This window comes from Sylvia atricapilla, chromosome 13 (genome assembly GCF_009819655.1).
Source record: "Sylvia atricapilla isolate bSylAtr1 chromosome 13, bSylAtr1.pri, whole genome shotgun sequence".
In the NCBI taxonomy this organism is placed as follows: Eukaryota; Metazoa; Chordata; class Aves; order Passeriformes; family Sylviidae; genus Sylvia; species Sylvia atricapilla.
This window is the reverse complement of record NC_089152.1, coordinates 1228638-1250974: the sequence shown is the minus strand read 5'-3', so window position 1 is coordinate 1250974 and position 22337 is coordinate 1228638. Positions and strand designations below refer to the sequence as shown.

The window sequence follows — 22337 nt, the reverse complement described above, 5'->3', positions numbered from 1 at the left end:
CCCAGAATTATCCAAAGCCAGGTAGGGCAGGCTTGGGGCAGCCTGGGATGGTGGGAGGGGGCCCATGGTGGGATCAGCTTTAAAGCCCTTTCCAGCCCAAACCATCCTGGAATTCTACAAAAAAAAAAAAAAAACAAAACAAAACAAAAAAACAAACAAAAAAAAACCCAAAAAAACCCCAAAAACCAAACACAAAAAACCCCCAAAAATCCTCCCAAAAAACCCAAAAAAACCCATGCCCCCCATAAAAACCAAACCAAACCAATAACAACAACAACAACAAAAAAAAAAAAAAAAAACAAAAACAAAACAACACCAACAAAAAAAAACCAAACCAACCCAAAAAAAAAAAAAAAAACAAAAACAAAACCAAAAAAACCCCCAAAATATACAAAAAAATACACAAAAACCCCCTCAAACCAAAAAACCCCACCAAAACAACCCTTCCTAAATTTATTCTTCCAGACACAATCCTTCCTGATTCGATTCTTTGTGACACTTCAGACGGTGAAATGTGAGGAGTTATTTTATCTATTCACCTGTGCCTTTGTAGCACAAAAATTTGAATTTCCCTCTCCCCTTTCCCTCAAGAGCCAGTTCTTGTCCCAGTTGTGCTCCCTGCCTTTGCTGGGGCCCCGAGTGGGATTTTTACACAATCTCTTTCTGTCCCAGCTGCCTTTGGGCGAGCCCCTGCCTCTGTAGATCCAAGCTGTCAGGAAATAATTCCACTGCCTTAATTAGCTCCTCTCCTAATTGAGGCATTAAACAAACGAGTTAAGGCAGTAGTGGGTTTTTAACGACGTGAGAAGCTTTCGTTTGTGGGGATGAAATATTGCAAATGTTCCTGGTGCTGCTTCAGTTTGGGGTGATGTTGTGGTGAGGTGGAATCCCAAATCAAGGATGGGATCTGAACTCGCTTGGATTTTTGTTTTTTTATTTTTTAAAAGTGTGGCAGTTGGCTGAGGGAAAAGCCTTTTCTTTCTCCATGTAAATTGTATAACTGCAGCTCCAGGTTTAGCCAATGTTCAAATCAAAAAATAATCCATGGAGCCAAAAGGGAGAACACAGATTTTTGGTCCTTTTCCATTCTGGGGTGTTGCTGCTGGGAAATGTTTTTAGAAAGACATTTATAACCTTTTTTTTTTTTTTTTTTTTTTTTTTGTGTGTGTGGAGATGATAAGAAAAAGGAGAGCTGCAGAAATCCCAGGAATTTGAGGTCCATGGCAGGAGGAGTTCATTCCATGGGGGAAGGTTCAGCTGAGCTGAGGGACTTTGGCCAGAGTTGGGTTCTGCCTCTGACCTGGTGCTGAAATTGGTGCTGAAATTCACATTTCAGAGGCAGCTGAGTGCAGGAGGCCTCCTGCTCGTTCTTGTTTTGAAAACAAAACAAGCTTTTATTAAAAAAAAAGGGGAAAATTCTGATTGTATTTGACGTGACAGCTTTCCTTAAATGCACTGACACCAGTGCAGTGCTGAACATTATCAGTATAAAATTAAATGTACTGATACAAGTGCAGTGCTGAATATTATCAGTATGAAATTAAATATACTGATACAAGTGCAGTGCTGAATATTATCAGTATGAAATTAAATATACTGATACAAGTGCAGTGATGAACAATATCCATATAAAATTAACTATACTGACACCAGTGCAGTGCTGAACATAATTCATATAAAATTAAATATATTGACAGAAGTGCAGTGCTGAACATAATTCATATAAAATTAGATGCATTGACACCAATACTGAACCTTATCCATATAAAATTAAATATACTGACACCAGTGCAGTGCTGAACATTATCAGTATAAAATTAAATATATTGATACAAGTGCAGTGCTGAACTTTATCCGTGTAAAATTAAATATACTAAGGCCAGTGCAGTGCTGAACTTTATCCATATAAAACTAAATATACTGACACCAGTGCAGTGCTAAACATAATTCATATAAAATTAAATATATTGACACCAGTGCAGTGCTGAACATTATCCATATAAAATTCGATGCGTTGACACCAATGCTGAACATAATCCATATAAAATTAAATATACTGACACCAGTGCAGTGCTGAACATTATCAGTATAAAATTAAATATATTGACACCAGTGCAGTGCTGAAAATTATCCATATAAAATTCGATGCATTGATACCAATGCTGAACATTATCCATATAAAATTTGATGCGTTGACACCAATACTGAACTTTATCCATATAAAATCAAACATACTGACACCAGTGCAGTGCTGAACATTATCAGTATAAAATCAAATATACTGACACCAGTGCAGTGCTGAACATTATCAGTATAAAATTAAATATATTGACACCAGTGCAGTGCTGAACTTTATCCATATAAAATTCGATGCATTGATACCAATGCTGAACTTTATCCATATAAAATTAAATATACTGACACCAGTGCAGTGCTGAACATTATCAGTATAAAATTAAATATATTGACACCAGTGCAGTGCTGAAAATTATCCATATAAAATTCGATGCATTGATACCAATGCTGAACATTATCCATATAAAATTCGATGCATTGACACCAATACTGAACATTATCCATATAAAATCAAACATACTGACACCAGTGCAGTGCTGAGCATTGTCCATTACCCTATTTAAGGCACAGACTGTGTGTCTGACATGATGTAGAACTTCCAGAAGTGCCCAGAATTTTTTAATTCCGCTGTTCTAAAGGCTCAGTGTGCAGCTCAGCCTCGGCGAGGCGTGAAGTCACTTTTGTTGCCTCTCAGGCTGCAGCCCTGTGAGCTTCCTGAAGGCTTCTCTCTGAAAGCTTTGTCATGTTACAGACACGGTGCCCTGGGGTCCTGGAACAGGCTGGATCCTGCCCAGGGCTGCAGACAGGCTCTGCTCTCGTGGTTTGGGGCTTTTCTCTGCAGTTTCTGGGTGTTTGCAGAACTGTTCTATGGCAGTGCCCCTTCACCAGCAGCTCTCACAGTGCCCTGCAATCCCATAGCAAACCATTAGGTGCTGCAGACAGGGGTTCTTTGAAGGTTCTGGTGTTCTCTCTGAAGTTTTTGGCATTTTCTGTGGTGTTTTGCAGAACTATTCCATGGCAGTGCCCCTTCACCAGCAGCTCTCCTCTCACAGTGCCCTGCAATCCCATAACAATCTGTATCCAGGCTGCAGACAGCGTTTCTCTGAAGGTTCTGGTGTTTCCTCTGCAGTTTCTGGTGTTTTCTCTGAAGGTTCTGGCGTTCTCTCTGAGGTTTTGGTGTTCTCTGTGGTGTTTTGCAGAACTATTCCATGGCAGTGCCCCTTCACCAGCAGCTCTCCTCTCACAGTGCCCTGCAATCCCATAACAATCTGTATCCAGGCTGCAGACAGCGTTTCTCTGAAGGTTCTGGTGTTTCCTCTGCAGTTTTTGGCGTTCTCTCTGAGGTTTTGGTGTTCTCTGTGGTTTGCAGAACTACTCCATGGCAGTGTACCTGGTGAAGCAGCTCTCATAGTGCCCTGCAGTCCCATAACAAACCATTAGGTGCTGCAGACAGGGTTTCTCTGCTGTTTTTGGTATTTTCTCTGAAGTTTTTGGTGTTCTGTGTGCTGTTTTGCAGAACTACTCCATGGCAGTGCCCCTTCACCAGCAGCTCTCACAGTGCCCTGAAATCCCATAGCAAACCATTAGGTGCTGCAGGCAGGGTTTCTCTGAAGGTTCTGGTGTTTTCTCTGAAGGTTTTGATATCTTCTCTGAGGTTTCTGATGTTTCCTGTGGTGTTTTGCAGAACTATTCCATGGCAGTGTACCTGGTGAAGCAGCTCTCCTCCATGGTGCCCTGAAATCCCATAGCAATCTGTATCCAGGCTGCAGACAGGGTTTCTCTGAAGGTTCTGGCGTTCTCTCTGAGGTTTTGGTGTTCTCTGTGTTTTGCAGAACTACTCCATGGCAGTGTACCTGGTGAAGCAGCTCTCACAGTGCCCTGCAATCCCATAACAAACCCATAATAAATCCCATTAGGTGCTGCAGACAGGGTTTCTCTGAAGGTTTTGATATTTTCTCTGAGGTTTTGGTGTTCTCTGTGTTTTGCAGAACTACTCCATGGCAGTGTACCTGGTGAAGCAGCTCTCCTCCACGGTGCTCCTGCAGCGGTTACGAGCCAAGGGCATCCGGAACCCGGATCACTCCCGGGCACTGAGTACGTGTCTGCTGGGCCTTGGCCAAAAAATAAACACCTTCACTTCTGGGGAAGGGAGATCTGGGATTAGGACTGCGCTCTGAGCAAGCTTTGGACTTGTTACAGCCCTCTGGGGATGTGATAGTGGTGTTCTTTGTGTTCAGCTGCCATTCAAAGAGCTTTGTTTGCACTAGGAGCCAGTCCAGGAACCCTGTTGACACAGCAAGAGGGGGGAAAAAAAGAATAAAAATGCAAGAGAATCTGTTTGAGCTCAGCCATCCTGGCTTTGTTTGAGCAGAGTGGGTTGGCACAGTGAAGTGGCATCTCAGGGCTGAGGGTCTGGGGCAGGAGCAGCCCCACGGAGCATTTTCTGTTCTTGTGGCACAGAGCCACTTCAGAGTGGCTCCATCCCAGCCCCCTCCTCACTCCAGGGTGAATCTGCTGAATTATTGTTTCCTCTGGTGAAAAAAAAAACAACCCACAAACACAGGAAAAGGCCTGCAAAAATTCCTGTGGGTTTGGTTTTCAGGGAGAGGGGGGAAATCCCAGCCCCTGATCACTTTTTAGTGCTCAAAAATCAAGTGTTGTGCCTTCTCTAGAGGGGAAAAAAACGAGTCCAGCAGTAAAAATTTGTGTAGAATGGCACAAGGGAGTTTGTGTGTTTGAATGGCACAACAAGTTGGTGGAACTTTGTGTCAGAAAAATTCTGGCAAAAGCTGCTGTGGGTTTGGTTTTCAGGGAGAGGGGGGAAATCCCAGCCCCTGATCAGTTTGTAGTGCTCAAAAATCAAGTGTTGTGCCTTCTCATGAGGGGAAAAAATGAGTCCAGCACTAAATAATAAAGTGCTGGGCATTAATTAGTCCTAATTTAATGCAGTTTGATGATTTAAATGTACCAAAATCCACAGAGTTCCAGGTGGCTACTGCTCTGGAGAGTGAGAATGAAGGTGTAGGTGCAGGGAGAGGGGGAAATTCCCATTCCCTCATCACTTTTTAGTGCTCAAAAATCAAGTGTTGTGCCTTCTCTAGAGGGGAAAAAACGAGTCCAGCAGTAAAAATTTGTCTAGAATGGCACAAGAAGTTGGTGGAACTTTGTGTCAGAAAAATTCTGGCAAAAGCTGCTGTGGGTTTGGTTTTCAGGGAGAGGGAGAAAATCCCAATCCCTGGTCAGCTTTTAATGCTCAAATCAGGTGTTGTGCCTTCTCATGAGGGGAAAAAATGAGTCCAGCACTAAATAATAAAGTGCTGGGCATTAATTAGTCCTAATTTAATGCAGTTTGATGATTTCAATGTACCAAAATCCACAAGAGTTCCAGGAGCAGGAGTAAAATGAATCCACCTTGTTCATTTTACCAGTGACTGCTCATGGGACTGGCCTTGTAAATAAAAATCAGAGGATGAAAAACCGCAGAAATTAAAGACTTGAGTGTTTGACTGCAGTTATTTAAAAGTCAGGTTTTGTCAGGGCACTGCTGAATTCCTGTTGCTCAGTTGACTTTTCAGTCCCTTGTTGAGGGTTTTGGGGTTTGCAGTGCTGCCTGTCCATGGGAGAGTTTTAAATTTTAAATATTAAATAATGGTCAGGTGCAAAGCTGCATTTAAAGGAGTTGAGACATCTCTGGATAAACTCATTTTTAGGGCTCTTGAATTCAAAGTTTTTACACCATTTCAGACTCATTTTATTTCTTTATCATCCAACTCATGCCTGAATTAACCTAAAATATTTTTTTTTCTTCTTTTAAATACCAGTTAAAGAGAAACTAACTGCTGATCCAGACAGTGAAATAGCAACAACCAGCTTAAGAGTGTCTCTTCTTTGCCCAGTAAGTTGGTTTTTTTTTTTTATTTTTTATTCCCTGAAAAGTGATTCTGATGGGAATTTGGCTGCTGTGGGAGAAGTTTCACTCTGTGGGGGTGGAGAGCAGCTCTGAAATCCTCACTGAAATTCCCTGTGCTTTTAAAAAACTGCTGAAAAATCCCCCCTGGGAAAAGGAGTATTCCATTAGCTGGTGTGTGAGTGCACATAATTTAATAATCCAGAGTTAAAACAACAAAGCAGCCTCCTGGAGCTGTTCAAACCAAAACGTTTGGATCCAGTTGGAGGTGGGAGAAAATAATCCCAGTGAAAGTGCCAGAGGCAGAGATCTTGATTTCCTCTGTTTTATACCTGGATTTCTGTTGTCAGTGATAAATTCTCAATACTGACATGAGGTGCACTTGGTTTCATCTCTGGAATGGTTTTCAGGGCCTTCAGAATATTTGAATATTTTTTTTATCAATATTATTTTTTAATCCATATTGTTTGTTTGTTTTTTATCCATAATTTCTGGTTGTTGTTCTGATGTTGAAATGCTCTGAAGTTGGTTTTCTGATGTTGAAATGCTCCAGAGGTGTAACCCTGAAAATGCTGATTTGGGTGGAAATTTCAGGAATTTACCATCCCTGCTGCTCTCCCTTCTCCTGGCTGGAATTCTCCATGGGAATATCCATCAAAAATAAATCAGGGGGGTGGGTTTAGTCTTTATAATCTTAATTTTGCCCTGAATCTGCTCAGAACTTCCCTGGGGTTTGTGCAGGATCCAGAGGGGCTGCTCTGAGAAGAAAGAATTTTATTTTTTTTAAGAAAAAAATCCTCAATTTCATGTTCTTTTTTACCCCCTCTGGAAGCACAAATAAATAAATCCTGGACCAAATCTTTAACAGGAGAAAAATTCCAAATCCAGGGTTTTTTTCTGGAGGTTTTGCACTTTTGTTAACAAATCCTCAGCTCCTGGGTTGTTTTTTTTTTTTTTTAGCAGGGAGAGAGAGAAATGTTTTGTGTGCTGGTAAAAGAAATTATTGCAGTGGTTTTTTGGCTGCCAGCAGGCAGGAACCAGTCACAGTGATGGGAAGTGCAGTTTTTCCAAGGTTGGGATGTATCCCTGCTCTTTATTTTATTTTATTTTATTTTATTTTATTTTATTTTATTTTTTTTTTATTATTTTTATTTTTATTTATTTTATTTTATTTTATTTTATTTTACTTTACTTTATTTTACTTTATTTTATTTTACTTTACTTTATTTTATTTTACTTTACCTTACTTTACCTTACTTTACCTTACTTTATTTTATTTTACTTTACTTTACTTTACTTTACTTTACTTTATTTTATTTTATTTTATTTTATTTTATTTTATTTTATTTTATTTTATTTTATTTCATGGCAGAGTTGATCCAGGAGGTTCACTGCCAAAAATGGGAAAAAAGAGCATCAACCTGTGAACTCTGAATGTGGCAGAGGTTTTCTACCAAAACCTTGGAAAAAATATTCCTGATTTTTAAATCGACTTTTTTTTCCCCACATGGACATCTCAGGCAGAGGTTTTCTACCAAAACCTTGATAAAAATATTCCTGATTTTTAAACTGATTTTTTTCCCCCACATGGACATCTCAGGCAGAGGTTTTCTACCAAAACTTTAAGGAAAAATATTCCTGTATTGACACCAGTATTGAATATTGTCATATAAAATTCAGTAGATTGGTACAAGTGCAGTGCTGAACATTATCCATAGAAAATTCAGTATATTGACACCAATGCTGAACATTATTTATATAAAATTAGATATACTGATAAAAGTGCAGTGCTGAACATAATCCATGTAAAATTAAATAGATTGACTTCAGTGCAGTGCTGAATATTATCCATATAAAATTCAGTATATTGACACCAGTGCTGAATATTATCCGTATAAAATTAAATATATTGACACCAGTGCTGAATATTAATCCCTATAAAATGAAATATACTGACACCAGTGCAGTGCTGAACATTATCCATGTAAAATTCAATATACTGACACCAGTGCAGTGCTGAATATTATCCATAGAAAATTCAATGTATTGACACCAATACTGAATATTATCTGTATAAAATTCAATATTTTGACACCAGTGCTGAATATTAATCCATATAAAATTAAATATACTAATACAAGTGCAGTGCTGAACATAATTCATATAAAATTAAATATATTGACACCAGTGCAGTGCTGAATATTATCCATAGAAAATTCAATGTATTGACACCAATACTGAATCTTATCCATATAAAATTCAATATATTGACACCAGTGCTGAATATTAATCCATATAAAATTAACTATACTGACACCAGTGCAGTGCTGAACATGATCCATATAAAATTCAATATATTGATACAAGTGCAGCGCTGAACATTATCCATAGAAAATTCAATGTATTGACACCAATACTGAATATTATCCATATAAAATTAAATATATTGACACCAGTGCAGTGCTGAACATTATCCATGTAAAATTCAATGTATTCACACCAATACTGAATACTATCCATATAAAATTAAATATATTGACACCAGTGCAGTGCTGAACATGATCCATATAAAATGAAATATACTGACACCAGTGCAGTGCTGAACATTAATCCATATAAAATTAAATATATTGACACCAGTGCAGTGCTGAACATTATCCATAGAAAATTCAGTGTACCGACACCAATACTGAATATTATCTGTATAAAATTCAATATATTGACACCAGTGCTGAATATTAATCCCTATAAAATTAAATATACTGACACCAGTGCAGTGCTGAACATTATCCATGTAAAATTCAATATATTGATACAAGTGCAGCGCTGAACATTATCCATAGAAAATTAACTATACTGACACCAGTGCAGTGCTAAACATTATCCATAGAAAATTCAATGTATTGACACCAATACTGAATATTATCTGTATAAAATTAAATATACTGACACCAGTGCAGTGCTGAACATTATCCATATAAAATTAAATATATTGACACCAGTGCAGTGCTGAACATTATCCATAGAAAATTCAGTGTACCGACACCAATACTGAATATTATCTGTATAAAATTCAATATATTGACACCAGTGCTGAACATAATCCATATAAAACTAAATATACTGACACCAGTGCAGTGCTGAACATGATCCATGTAAAATTCAATGTATTGACACCAATACTGAATATTATCCATATAAAATTCAGTATATTGACACCAGTGCTGAATATTAATCCCTATAAAATGAAATATACTGACACCAGTGCAGTGCTGAGCATGATCCACAGACAATTCTCCGAAGAGTGCTGCTCATCCAAAGCTGCTCAGATCCAGCCCTGGTGGATGTTTCAGCCAGACAAACACCACTCAAAGCGCTCCCACAAACCCTTCTCCAGGAGTGCTGGTTTTGTTGGGTTTTCATGTGGTGAAAACGTCCTTTAGGTGTTGCTGTTTCTCACCTTTGGTGTGGTTGGGCTGAGCCCCTCCTGAGCTTGGCCCCAGAGCAGCTGCTGGGGTTTTGATTTGATTTGATTTTTAATTCAGATTAAAGTGGAATTCCTTTTTGCTGCCTGCTTTCCTTTCAGGGTAATGACACTCCCACGAAAACGAGGCATAATTCTGGTTTTGGTCCATCCATTTCCTCTGTTTACCCTGCATTTTGTCACAGGAGTACAGCAGGATGTATCCCTCACCTTCCTTCATCCAAACCACCATTCCAAACGTCATTTTTACTCTCTTCCATCCCCTTTCAAACCCACAGCAAAGACAGAACCATGACAAAACTCACACTTCTGAGCGCTCTTCATGGAACAAAACTCAACCCAACTCTTGTCCCTTTTCAGGCAGAAAACCCCTGGTGGTTAAAGCAATAAAATCCTGATTTATTTTTATTTTTCCAGCTGGGGAAAATGCGGCTGACCATCCCCTGCAGGGCCCTGACCTGCTCCCACCTGCAGTGCTTCGATGCCACTCTCTACATCCAGATGAACGAGAAGAAGCCCACCTGGGTGTGCCCTGTGTGTGACAAAAAAGCCCCTTATGAGCACCTCATCATCGATGGGTGAGTGCAGCCGAGCTCAGAGCCCAAAAGGGACCTTCCTGTCCCTTGTGGGGGTTCAGGTCTCTCCTTGGTGAGCTGCCAAGTGTTTCATTCGGGATTTGGGGCCCCCAAAATAGACCAAAACCACACAGAAATGGACCAAAGCCACCCCAAAATAGCCCAAAGCCACCCCGAGATACCCCAAAATAGACCAAAACACCCCAAAATAGACCAAAACCACACAGAAATGGACCAAAGCCACCCCAAAATACCCAAAAATAGCCCAAAACCACCCCGAGATACCCCATAGCCACCCTGAGATGCCCCAAAATAGCCCAAAACCACCCCAAAATAGACCAAAACCACACAGAGATAGACCAAAAATTGACCAAAGCCATCAAAAAATGCTCCAAAATAGACCATACCACCCAAAAATACCCCGAAACCACCCTGAGATACCCCAAAATAGACCAAAACCACACAAAAATAGACCAAAAATACAACAAAGCCACCCCAAAATACCCCAAAATAGACCATATCACCCCAAAATAGCCCAAAACCACAGCAAAAATAGATCAAAAATAGACCAAAACCACCCAAAAATAGCCCCAAACCACTCAAAAATAGCCCCAAGCCACCTTGAGATACCCCAAAATAGCCTAAAACCACCCAAAAATAGACCAAAACCACCCCGAGATACTCAAAAATAGACTGAAATCACCCCAAAAATACCCCAAAACCACCCCAAGATACCCCAAAATAGCCCAAAACCACTCAAAAATAGCCCAAAACCACCCAAAAATAGACCTAAAGCACTCCAAGATACCCAAAACAGACCAAAACCACCCCAAAATACCCAAAAATAGCCCAAAGCCACCCCAAGATACCCCAGAATAGCCCAAAACCACCCCAAAATACCCCATAAATAGACCAAAACCACCCCAAATAGCCCCAAAAAGGCTCAGGACTTGGGACCACAAAAATACCCCCAAGATTACCTCAAAATAAGCCAAAAATAGATGAAAGTCACCCCAAAATACCCCCAAAATAGACCCAAACCACCCAAAAATAGACCAAAAATAGACCAAAACCACCCCAAAATACCCCAAACCACCCTGAGACACTGCCTAATAAAGGGAAAAAACCCCATTTTGAGGCCTGACGTGAGCTGTTTTTTGGTGGGCAGGTTGTTCATGGAAATCCTCAAGTTTTGCACAGACTGTGACGAGATCCAGTTCAAGGAGGACGGCTCCTGGGCTCCCATGAGGTCCAAGAAGGAGGTGCAGGAGGTGACAGCCTCCTACAACGGGGTGGATGGTGAGCCCAGGCTGGCGTCCCTTTGCTCCTTCACCTCCCAAAATGGTCATTTTTAACCCCATATTCCTGCCTTGCGTTGGGTTTGGGGAGAGCATAATCCATGTAAAATTAAATATATAGATATATATATTTAAATTTAAATATATTGATCCATGGCTGGCGTCCCTTTGCTCCTTCAGCTCCCAAAAATGTTCATTTTTAACCCCATATTCCTGCCTTGCGTTGGGTTTGGGGAGAGCATAATTCATATCAATTTAAATATATATTTATATTTAAATATACTGATCCCATGGCTGGCATGCCTTTGCTCCTTCACCTCCCAAAATAGTCATTTTTAACCCCATATTCCTGCCTTGCGTTGGGTTTGGGAGAGCATAATCCATATCAATTTAAATATATATTTATATTTAAATATACTGATCCTGTGGCTGGGATCCCCTTTGCTCCTTCACCTCTCAAAATATTAATTTTTAACCCCATATTCCTGCCTTGCGTTGGGTTTGGGAGAGCATAATCCATGTAAAATTAAATATATTTATATTTAAATATACTGATGCCGTGGCTGGCGTCCCTTTGCTCCTTCACCTCTCAAAATATTAATTTTTAACCCCATATTCCTGCCTTGCGTTGGGTTTGGGAGAGCATAATTCATATCAAATAAAATACATACATATATATTTAAATTTAAATATATTGATCCATGGCTGGCGTCCCTTTGCTCCTTCACCTCCCAAAAATGTTCATTTTTAAACACATATTCCTGCCTTGCACTGGGTTTGGGAGAGCATAATCCATGTAAAATAATATATATATTTAAATTTAAATATATTGATCCATGGCTGGCATCCCTTTGCTCCTTCACCTCCCAAAATGGTCATTTTTAACCCCATATTCCTGCCTTGCGTTGGGTTTGGGAGAGCAAAATCCATGTAAAATTAAATATATAGATATATATATTTAAATTTAAATATATTGATCCATGGCTGGCATCCCTTTGCTCCTTCACCTCCCAAAATGGTCATTTTTAACCCCATATTCCTGCCTTGCGTTGGGTTTGGGAGAGCATAATCCATGTAAAATTAAATATATTTATATTTAAATATACTGATGCCGTGGCTGGCGTCCCTTTGCTCCTTCACCTCTCAAAATATTAATTTTTAACCCCATATTCCTGCCTTGCGTTGGGTTTGGGGAGAACATAATCCATGTAAAATAATATATATATATATATATATTTAAATTTAAATATATTGATCCCATAGCTGGGATTCCCCTTTGCTCCTTCACCTCCCAAAATACTCATTTTTAGCCCCATATTTCTGCCTTTTTGTCATTTATGGGGAGAACATAACCCATATAAAATTAAATAGATATATATAAAAATTTAAATATACTGATGCCATGGCTGGGATCCCTTTGCTCCTTCACCTCCCAAAATACTCATTTTTAACCCCAGATTTCTCATAGAACCTTTCCTCATTTATGAGCTCAGTTAATTGGGTCACACCTCTGCGGGGGCTGATGGCGCTTTAGCGCTCCCAACATTTATTATTATTATTATTATTATTATTAATATCATTATTTTAATCAGAGCTTATTAACGAGCTGATGGATTGTTTTTTGTGCAGGCTGCATCAGCTCCTCCCTGGAGCACCAGGTGTCCTCTCACCAACAGTCCACCAAGAACAAGAAGGTGGAGGTGATCGACCTGACCATCGACAGCTCCTCCGACGAGGAGGACGAGGAGCCTTCGGCCAAGAGGAGCTGCCCCTCCATATCCCCGGCGTCCCCCATCAACAACAAAGGGTGAGAGTAAAGAAATAAAACCCTCCCAGGGGCTCTGGGCAGGTCTGTGCCGGGGTTAGAGTCTGGGGTGAGATGTAGGAGAATCCGCGGACGGCTGGGATAAGGAATTCTGCCCAGCTGGATAATTCTGGGACGTGTGGGGTTATTGCAAGGGTTTTGGGTAAAAAGGTTTTGTCTTCAGGCACCAGCCTGGGCTGGAGTCCCAAAGAGAGAGGGAGAGAGAACAGCAGGGGGAGAGCTGAGAGAAGAGTGAGAGAGCAAAGGGCAGGGGAGAGAGCAGGAGAGAAAGAGCAGGGGGAAGAGGAAGGGTGAGAGTTAAGAGTTAAGAGGAGAGGTAAGAGTAAGAGTTAAGAGGTAAGAGAGTTAAAAAAGCAAGGTCTTTGTTACAATCCATTATATCTCCTTTTGTGATGAATATTCTAATTTACAGTGACCAACCAACACAAGACACAAAATCCTATAGAATCTACACACAGCCTATAAGAACTACTACATCACCACACTGTGTTATATTTTAAACTCTAAAAACTACTCTTTAGACTTTTCTGGTTTGCCACACTGACCTTTGGGTCCCTCACCCAGCAGAAAGGGATTGTTCAATCCAAAGGGATTCTCCTTCAGCCAGACCATTGTTTTCAGGTTCTATAGCAACTAAAACTCAGGATCCTACAACTCAAAGTCAGTTTTCATTTCTATTTCGATTACAGGTGTCATATTTTCAGAATCTTTGCTAAGCAATCATATTGATAAGGTTTCCCTGATTCATCCTCCCCAACAGTGAAATCCTCAAGGGAATCCTCAATCCCACAAGGGAATATTTCAGTTGTGTTTGTGGAGTGCTGCAAAGGGAACCAAAGGTTTAAGTGTGTAATACAAAGGAATATTTCAGTTGTGTTTGTGCAATGGTGCGAGGGGAGTCACAGCTTTGAGTGTGACACACAGAATATTTCAGTTGTATTTATCAAATGGTGCACAGGGAATCACTGTGTGCAACACAAGGGGATATTTCAGTTGTTTTTGTGGAATGGTGCACAAATGTAACACATTTCTAGAGATCCCAGCACCATTTCCAGTGCCAGCCACCAGTTTCTGCTGTTTGGGATTGAACTTCCCTTTCCTAAATTCCTGAATTTCCTTTCCTCAATTCCCTGAATTTCCTTTCCTCAATTCCATTCCTAAATTCCCTGATTTCCTTTCCTCAATTCCTTTCCTCAATTCCTTGATCTCATTTCCTAAATTCCATTTCTAAATTCCAATGATTTCCTTTCCTCAGTTCCCTGATTTCCTTTCCTCAGTTCCCTGATGTCCTTTCCTCAATTCCCTGATTTCCTTTCCTAATTCCAGCTCCCTTGGCCTGAAGTGATTTGTGATGCCCTTATGAAGCTTTGAAATTGCTGCACATCCTCCAGGAAGCTCAGGACGAGTTTTGACTTTGAAGTTCCATTTGAAAAGAGGCAGACAAACTATTCAGCAATAAACCAGGAGTGGATTTTATCCTTCTAACCAACGGATTTTAATTTTTTTTTTTTGCCCCTTCACAGCATTTTAAATTTACCCCACCAAGCTTCTCCCGTGTCAAGAACCCCGAGCCTTCCAGCCGTGGACACCAGCTACATCAACACATCCCTTATCCAGGACTACAGGCACCCATTCCATATGACACCCATGCCTTACGACCTGCAGGGTGAGTCCTGGCTGCCCCTCTGAGCTCTGATATTAATTATAAAATAAAAAAGATTTCAGTTAATACCTCCGGTAGCAAAGAGAATTTGAGATGCCGTCAGTGTTGGGCTGGTTTTTATTTCAAAATAAGTGGGGGAAAAAAAAATGGAGAAGGGCTGTTTGGAGAAGCTGAATTTTGGTTTTTTGTCTTTTTGTCTCTTCACAGGTTTAGATTTCTTCCCTTTCCTGTCAGGTGACAATCAGGTGAGTCCTGGAGAAGCAAATCCTGTGGCAGACACTTCCCCAGGCAGGATGAACTCAGCAAAAATCTGACATCTGGGGAGCCAGGGGGTTAAATCAGCAACCACTTCATCGTGGAATGGTGGCTGAAGGTGCAGCTGGATCCCTTTTCCTAAAAATAAAAGGAGCTGGGATGTCTCCCTGCCCTTCCTGCTCCCCAAGGAGGGGAATTGCTCCAAATCTGCACTAAAAGTTGAGGGATATTTTGATGTCTTCATGGAGAGCAGAGCCCAAATTCCTTTCCTCAATTCATGGATATTGAGCCGAAATTCACTGTGGAATTTGAGCTCAATCTCCGAAATCCTGGGAATTCTGCTGATCCAGGGAGTGCTGCTCTGCTTGTGCCACTGGAGGAATATTTGGGAGAAAGGCTGGGATGTTCAGTCGTGATGGGGGGAACTCTGAGAGCCAAGTTCCCCCTCAGGGAGGAGCTGGGTGTTTAAATGGGATTTCTGATGGCTCAAACTCCATCCCACGGGCCCTGAATGGATTTTCCCAGGATTCTGCCTTGCTCCCAGCAGGGATCAGCACAGTCCCACCCCTCACCCTGACTTGGAGGGCTGGCAGAATGAAATGGGGGCACTTTTGCCCCCAAGGAATTTTTTTAACAGCTAAACAACAACAATAACAAAAAAACCAAAACCAAAAAACCCCACCAAACCCAAAAGTGCTGCTGGTTGTCCTTTTCCTGGTCTGATTTCTCTGATCCCATTCCTGTTTGTCCTTTTCCTGGTTTATTTTCTCTGATCCCATTCCTGTTTGCCCTTTTCCTGATTTGATTTCTCTTATCCCATTTCTGTTTGCCCTTTTCCTGATTTGATTTCTCTTATCCCATTCCTGTTTGTCCTTTTCCTGCTCTGGTTTCTCTGACCCCATCCCCTCCCTGCTGTTTGTAACCCCACCATTCCCAATTCCTTTTGGGTTCAGAAAAGAGCGCTAAAATTAATTCCTGAATTAAAACTCCATCTAAAAATCCATCTAAAAATCCATCTAAAAATCCACCTCTTGACCTGCCGTGACCCCAGCACCTCCCAACCCTCCACCTTAACAAAACCCCCTGTTTTTTTAGGCTTCTCTGAATGCCAAATCTAAAATCTAACCTGCTGTTTCTTTCCCCAAAAGTGCTGCTGGTTGTCCTTTTTCCTGGTCTGGTTTCTCTGATCCCATTCCTGTTTGTCCTTCTCCTGGTTTAATTTCTCTGATCCCATTCCTGTTTGCCCTTTTCCTGCTCTGGTTTCTCTGACCCCATCCCCTCCCTGCTGTTTGTAACCCCACCATTCCCAATTCCTTTTGGGTTCAGAAATGAGTACTAAAATTAATTCCTAAACTAAAACTCCCTCTAAAACTCCATCTAAAAATCCACCTCTTGACCTGCTGTTAACCCAGCACCTCCCCACCCTCCACCTTAACAAAACCCCCTTTTTTTAATTTAATGCTGTAAAAAAAAAAAAAACAACCCCACACGGATTTTTAACCCTTTCCTCCCCGCAGCATTACAACACCTCCCTCCTCGCCGCCGCCGCCGCCGCCGTTTCGGCTTCGGACGATCAGGAACTTTTACACCCCCGTTTTTTCCCTTACACCTCTTCCCAAATGTTCCTGGATCAGCTGAACGCCGGAGGGAGCAGCTCCCTGCCAGCCACCAACGGCAGCAGCAGTGGCAGCAACAGCAGCTTGGTGTCCTCCAACAGCCTGCGGGAGAACCACGGGCACCCCGGCGCCAGCAGGAGCAGCACAGACACCGCCTCTATCTTTGGTATCATACCAGATATTATCTCCTTGGACTGATCAGTTTGTTTTTTTTTTTATCTTTAATTTTTATTTGGTTTATTTTTTGGGGGGGGGGGAGGGTGGAGTGGGTGGGACAAAGGAATCTCGTGTTTTCGGTTTTCCGTTCCGAGAGAGAAAAAAAAAAACATGAAGAAAAGAAAAAAGAAAAAAAAAAAGTTAAGTCGAGGTGGTTTGGTTGTTGTTTTTTTTTTTTTTTCCTTTTTTTTTTTTTTTTAAAAGAAAAAGGGGGGAAAAATTTATGTGTACAGAGAACAAAACAGACAAAGGAGAAAAAAAAAGTCTATTTTCAGTTTTACTTTTGTATATAAACCTAAGATGGCCTCGCTGGTAAAAATAAGAAAAAAAAAAAAAAAGACAAAAGAGAAAAAAAAAATTAAGAAAAAACAAGGAGCTTCAGTTCATTTTTATGGATGCTGAAGATTTTACACCTGTGCATTTGTCATGTGAGTTTCTTTCCTTTTCTTTTCTATTTTTCCCCCTGCAGTTTGAACACCAATGGCATTATTTTCTCCACAGCTAAAGAAGCAGGAGAGGAGCTGAACTTCTAAAGTTCCAGCTTAGGGAGAGGTTTTTTTTTTTTCTCCTCTTGGAGACATTTCCCTTTGCTGGTGGAATTCAATTCCCCCATCCCATATTTCGTGCAGATTTCCTAAATCCAGAGCCTTTCAGGAGTGGGGTTGGTTTTTTTTTTTTTTTGGGAGGGGGGTGATTTTTTTGGCATTTCTGCTTCCTTGTGCCCCTTTATCCAGGCAAATTCTCCTTTGGAATCCCATGCTTTGATCAGGGACGTTGCAGATCCATCCAGGGAGGTTTTTTTAGGTTGGATTGCAGGGAAATTTCTCCGCAGGGCATGGGGACATTCGTTCCCAAGGCTCCCAGAGCTCCAGGGATGATCCCAGGGTGGGATTTTGAGCTGCCCTGTGCAAAGACTTGGATCCTCGTGGGTCCCTCCCAACTCAGAATATTCCACCTTTCTGGGATTAATTATTCCTGACTCCATCTCATCCCAGCTGAGGAATGACTTTTGGGACAAGATTTTCCACTTTTTGGGGAAGTGAAGCCCCAAACCAACATCAAATCCCAGCTGAGGAATGACTTTTGGGACGTGATGTTCCATTTTTTTGTGTAGAGGATCCCCAAATCCCAGCTGAGGAACGACTTGTGACACAAGATTTTTCATTTTTGTGAAGTGAAGCCTCAAACCAACATCAAATCCCAGCTGAGGAATGACGTTTGGGACAAGATATCCCAATTTTTGTGTAGGGGATCCCCAAATCCCAGCTGAGGAATGACGTTTGGGACAAGATATCCCATTTTTTGTGGTGAGGAGCCCCAAATCACCCTCAAACCCCAGCTGAGGAATGGTCTGTGACACAAGATGTTCCATTTTTTTGTGTGGAGGATCCCCAAATCCCAGCTGAGGAATGATTTTTGGGACAAGATATCCCAGTTTTTTTTGTAGGGGATCCCCCGATCCCAGCTGAGGAACAACTTGTGGGACAAGAGGTTCCTTTTTTTGTGTAGAGGATCCCCAAATCCCAGCTGAGGAATAACTTTTGGGACAAGATATCCCATTTTTTGTGTAGAGGATCCCCAGATCCCAGCTGAGGAGTGACCTGTGACACAAGATATCCCATTTTTTGGGAAGTGATGCCCCAAACCAACATCAAACCCCAGCTGAGGAATGACTTTTGGGACAAAATGTCCCAATTTTTGTGGTGAAAAACCCCAAATCACCATCAAACCCCAGCTGAGGAACGGCCTGTGACACAAGATATCCCATTTTTGTGGCGAGGAGCCCCAGATCCAAGCCTGCCTTGGCCTGGAGGGTTTTATTCCTAAGCACTTCAATCCTGTTCAGGTAACCTGAGACCTCCCCAGCAAACCCCTGAGCATGTGCCAGTGTGACCTCGTGGAGCTGCTTGTGTTTCAACTTCACCTAAAGATAAAAAAAAACCCCACCTGGGGCAGCTCAGACCTGCCCTGCCTGGAAAACTCCTCCTTTTAGTGCAGTAGATGCAGCAAATCCTGCACCCCCTGCATGGGCTGTGCTGAGTGTTCACCCCGTGGATATTCCGTGTTCAGTGGCAGCCTGAGCCCCAAACCCACCAGTAAAATCCAGATTATTGCTCCTTATCCAGCTCTTTTAGGGGTAGTGGCTTTCCAAATTCACTTTTCCCTCGGATTTTTATTTTTTTTTTTAATTTCCTGGATTTTTTTTTTATTATTATTATTTCCAGCCATATTGAATTCCTGGATTCTTTTCTATCTTTTTTTTTTTTAAAAAGTCGTGCATGACATAGGAAAACTTTTCTCTTTTTTTTTTTTTTTTTTTTTTTTTTTTTTTTGGGGTCATTTGGGCTGATCCATTCTTAAGGAGTGGAATGTGTAAATAGCTGGAATGCAGATTTTTGGTTGTTTTTTTTTTTTGTTTTGTTTTTGTTTTCAGGAGATTCTTTAAAGTCAGAGAAAAAGGGGGAGGGAAGGAAGTGATTCTCTTGTGTCCCAAAGTCCATGTTCAGAGAGAGGAAATGTTTCCTCTGGTGTAAAAAATATTTTTATAACTGGTTGAAAGTGCAGGTAACGAGTTTATCAGGAAAAAGAGAGTTAAGGAATACTAAAATTAGCAGATTCTTGTCTGAATTTTTTTTTTTTTCATGTCAAAAAAACCATATTTGATTTGCAAATAGTTGCTTCAAGCGTTGACAAAAGGCCACCTTTTGCCTGTGAAGTCAAAAAACAAACAAAAAAAAATACAACAAAATAAATAAATCTTGCATTGATTAAAAAAAAAAAAAAAAGGAAAAAAAAACAGGAAAAAAATTTAAAAAAACACCAGAAAAAAAAAAACAAACTTTAATCCAAGTAGCATTAGGTATTGCTGTCTGATCAGTCGTATGGTTCTTTGAAAGGTTCACATGATGTGGCATCAAAAAAAAAAAAAAAAAACCAAAAAAAAACAACAAAAAAAATTTGTTTTTAAGTGTTTTTACAGCATCCCTCTGCCACTAAATAGTTGACTTGAATTTTGGGAAAAAAAAAAAAAAAAAAAAAGGAAACTGTTGGTGTTTATATGTATATGTGTGTGTATATATGTATTTATAGATCCGTGTGTGTGAGTTCCAGGTGAGTTCCATAGTTGTTTTTTTGTTTTGTTTTGGGTTTTTTTTTTTTGGGTTGTTTTATTTTATTTTTTTTTCCCCCTCTCTCTCTCTCCATGCATGTGTATTTCATACATATCTCTGGCTGATATATTCTATTTCACCATACACCGATTTTATAATTTATTAAATGTCAGTTCGAAAGATGAAAAAAAAAAAAAAGAAAAAAAAATATATGGAAAAAAAAAAAAGAAAAAAAAAGAAAAAAAAAAAAGAAATAAAAAGGATAGAAAATGGGAAAGAGTTATTTTTGAAACGGGCTGATTTGGAAGTGATTCAACCTCTCTGCCACGAGGGTCTCTCTCATCCAGGTTTTTCATGGATAACCTGGAAGGGTTTGGGGGTTTTTTTTGGGAATTGGGGCTCCTGAAACATCCAGCAGGAATTTGGGATTGCTCCCAGCTGCTTTTCCCACCTTTTCTGTGGATTCTGGTGAAGGTGACCCCGAGAGCAGCGGGATCAAACCCCTGCAAATCCCGTGGGAAATGGAATTGTGGGATTTGGGAATGGCAGCTCGGACAGGAGCATTCCCCAGGTTCAAAACCCCCTGAATCCCGTGGGAAATGGAATGTGGGATTTGGGAATGGCAGCTCAGACTGGAGCATTCCCCAGGTATAAAATCCTGTTAATCCCGTGGGAAATGGAATTGTGGGATTTGGGAATGGCAGCTCAGACTGGAGCATTCCCCAGGTATAAAATCCTGTTAATCCCGTGGGAAATGGAATTGTGGGATTTGGGAATGGCAGCTCAGGCTGGAGCATTCCCCAGGTATAAAATCCTGTTAATCCCATGGGAAATGGAATTGTGGGATTTGGGAATGGCAGCTCAGACTGGAGCATTCCCCAGGTATAAAATCCTGTTAATCCTGTGGGAAATGGAATTGTGGGATTTGGGAATGGCAGCTCAGACTGGAGCATTCCCCAGGTTCAAAACCCCCTGAATCCCGTGGGCAATGGAAGGTGGCAGTGGTGGAATTGTGGGATTTGGCTCTTTGGGAATGGCAGCTCAGCCCAGTGTTCCCATTCCCTGTGATCCCGGTGGGAGGAGGGCTCCAGGTCCAAAACCCCCGTTAATCCCATGGAAAATGGGCGGTGGCAGTGTCGGGATCCTGGGATTGGGCACTCGGGGTTCTCTGGGGGTTTGGGTTCCTTGGGAATGGCAGTTCAGTGTCCCCAATCCCTGTGACCTCACTGGGGCACAGGCTCCAGGTGTCACACCCCCTTTATCCCATGGGAAATGGAACGTGGGCCTTTGGGAATGGCAGCTGGGCTCGGTGTCCCCATTCCCTGTCACCCTCCGGGGTCAGGGCTGGCCTTTGTCACCTGAGCCCTGCCCTGGCTCCGTGGGATCATTCCCATGGCTGGAATTCCTCTGTGCCCCCAGCCACGGGAGCCTTGCTTGGAACAGGTCTTGCTTTGGTTCTTCCCATTCCCTGCCCGTGTCATTCCCAAACTCCCAAACTCCCAAATTCCCGAGTTCCCTAATCCCCAAACTCCCAAATTCCTAAACTCCCAAATCCTCAAACTCCCAAATTTCCCAAATTCCTGAGTTCCCAAACTCCCAAATCCCCAAACTCCCAAATCCTCAAACTCCCAAATTTCCCAAATTCCTGAGTTCCCAAACTCCCAAATTCTCAAACTCCCAAATCCCAACCTGCAGCTGTGTGTCTCCAGCTCTGCAGTGGTGACCTGGGCCGTGCTCCTGCTGCGGATCCCTGGAATTGCAGCTGGAATTGTGCTGGGGTTTGCGCACATCTGGGGGGTTACACACACCTGGGGGTTACACACACCTGGGGGGGTTACACACACCTGGGGCACACAGGTGTGCTGGGAGGTGCACATCTGTCTGGGGATGTGCACACCTGGGAGAGGCACACAGGTTTGGGACGTGCAGACACCCGTGGGGTGTGCCCACAGGTGTCTGGGGTGTGCACATCTGTCTGTGGGGTGTGACACGTGTGGGGTGTGCAATTCCAGCACTCCATGGGAGGGATTTCCTTGGGCTCTCCAGGATTTCCTGGGGTTCTCCAGGGTTTCCTTGGATTCCCCAAGATATCTTGGATTCTCCGAGATTTCCTTGGGTTCTCCAGGATTTTCTTGCGTTCTCCAGGGTTTCCTTGGATTCCCCAAGATTTCTTGGATTCTCTGAGATTTCCTTGGGTTCTCCAGGATTTCCCAGGGTTCTCCAGGATCTCCTTGGCCTCTGGAGGAGCTGCAGGAGTGTGAGGAAGGAGAACGTGGTGGAAATCCATTCTTTGTTGCAGTTGAGCACTTCAG

General features: G+C 41.7%; 1 protein-coding gene across 4 annotated transcripts in view; it reads left to right on the top strand.

The window, feature by feature from the left end:
- Positions 1 to 19502, top strand: part of PIAS1 (protein inhibitor of activated STAT 1) — a 68853-nt gene extending 49351 nt beyond the window's left edge. For all 4 annotated transcript variants that reach the window (XM_066328190.1, XM_066328188.1, XM_066328191.1 and 1 more), the window contains 9 exons: positions 4065 to 4170; positions 5898 to 5971; positions 9885 to 10045; positions 11211 to 11341; positions 12970 to 13147; positions 14689 to 14831; positions 15036 to 15073; positions 16601 to 18280; positions 18407 to 19502. In XM_066328190.1, the coding sequence (XP_066184287.1) occupies positions 4065 to 4170; positions 5898 to 5971; positions 9885 to 10045; positions 11211 to 11341; positions 12970 to 13147; positions 14689 to 14831; positions 15036 to 15073; positions 16601 to 16897 (1128 nt within the window). In that variant the 3' untranslated portion in view covers positions 16898 to 18280; positions 18407 to 19502. The remainder of the gene's footprint in view (positions 1 to 4064; positions 4171 to 5897; positions 5972 to 9884; positions 10046 to 11210; positions 11342 to 12969; positions 13148 to 14688; positions 14832 to 15035; positions 15074 to 16600; positions 18281 to 18406) is intronic.
- The last annotated feature ends 2835 nt before the right edge of the window (positions 19503 to 22337 follow it).